Genomic DNA, 1,504 nt, shown 5'->3' with positions numbered 1-1,504 from the left:
CTGTGGAGGCTCCGTGAAGAAAACCACTCCCCAGAATGAGCCCGGCTTTGCCTCACGGTCCTAAACTGTGGTCTGCTGAACCTTCTCGGGGGAATGTGAGAAAGCAGAACACACGTGGGCCCCAAGTAACAACTCTCCCCCTCCGAAGCCCAGGAGCCGGGGAGGGAAGGGCGGAGGCGACGCTGGCGGCGCTGGCCGCGGGGGCCGGCAGGGGGCGCGCTGGCCGCGGCGGGCGGGTGGCGCGAGCCTGCGGCGCGTCTAGGCCCTCGCGGTTCCCGGTGCACTCGCTGCCCACAAAGCGCCAGCTGAGGAGCCGCTGCGGGGGAAGTGCGGCGGAGCCTGTTTCGCGACCCCAGCTTGACCCGCCGCCTGCCGCCCCTTGCCTCTGCCGCGTCCCTGCGCTCCCGAGCCCCGACGGCCGCGTGAGTCCCGTCAGTGCGGGGAAGGCAGGGCCGGGTCGGCGCCGCCTGTGGAGAGGACCCAGCGGCGGGGCCTGCGTGGGGCCGCGCGCGGCGGCGGCGACTCCCGAGCCTCGGATCAGACAGCGCAGGGCCATGGCTGAGGCGGCCCCGGCTCCGGTAAGGGCGGCCGCGCGCGAGTGTTGTGAACTCCCGAGGGTCTTCGCGACCCAGACCCCGAGAGAGGAAGGCGGGCGGGCGGGGAGCGGCCAGGCACAGGCGCCGTCCTCGGTCTCCCCGGCCACGTCGCCTGTCGCCCCGGGCTTGGCGGCTGCAGCCTCGTGGGAGAGGACTTGGCGGGTGGGTGTGAAGTCGCCCACCCGGGGACACCAGGCGGGGGCGAGGGTCTGAGGGACTCGCAGGCGGCTGTGAGGCCCGGGGCCCCGCAGTTGGGTTGAAGCCGAGGGGGTGCCCGCTGCGTGTCAGCCCCACGCCTGCCCGCCAGACGCTGGCAGCGGGATTGGGCTTGGGAGCCGTCAGCCATTCTCGCGGCCGCAGGAGCGGTCGTCACCAGCAACCTGAGCGGTGGCGCGGGCGGCATTCAGTGTGCGGAGGCGCCCTCTCGCCTCGCTGTGTGACGCCCGTCTCCCGGACCCGGATACGGGACACGCGGGAGGCCCTCCGGAGATATCTGCCGAATGAATGACTGGTGCGGACCCCGAGGCCGGAGCAGCCTCGCGTGCGTGGCGGTTCATCCGCGGGTGTTTGCCAAGGCCTGAGGGGGGCCAGCAGCGGCCTGTTGCCAGGGCGACCGAGGCCACTGGGCCGCGCCTGCACGCAGCCCCGTAGAATGAGCAGGGAACGGTCAGGCGGCGGGGAAAGCGCTCATCGCATTTGCCACCCAAGAGGCCTTTGGTCACCTCTAGCATAGCCATTGTACTGGATCAGGAGCCACACTGGCTCACGCGGGGTGACTGGGAAAAGGAGGAAGCGCAGCAGTGGGTGGGGGATAGAGCAGAGGGGAGAGCCACCTCCACTCTTGGATCTGTTTTTCTTTTTTTCCAACGTGTGTGTGTGTGTGTGTGTGTGTGTGTGTGTGTGTGTGT

General features: G+C 70.2%; 1 protein-coding gene across 1 annotated transcript in view; it reads left to right on the top strand.

Moving 5' to 3' along the window:
* Positions 1-264: 264 nt before the first annotated feature.
* Positions 265-1,504, top strand: part of ZNF398 (zinc finger protein 398) — a 33,256-nt gene continuing 32,016 nt past the window's right edge. The window contains exon 1 of the mRNA XM_032245114.1: positions 265-578. Within this exon, the coding sequence (XP_032101005.1) occupies positions 555-578 (24 nt within the window). The 5' untranslated portion in view covers positions 265-554. The remainder of the gene's footprint in view (positions 579-1,504) is intronic.

Source organism: Sapajus apella, unplaced genomic scaffold, assembly GCF_009761245.1.
Source record: "Sapajus apella isolate SASKATOON/1434 unplaced genomic scaffold, GSC_monkey_1.0 scaffold56, whole genome shotgun sequence".
Lineage (NCBI taxonomy): Eukaryota > Metazoa > Chordata > Mammalia > Primates > Cebidae > Sapajus > Sapajus apella.
This window is presented reverse-complemented; position numbering and strand designations above follow the sequence as displayed.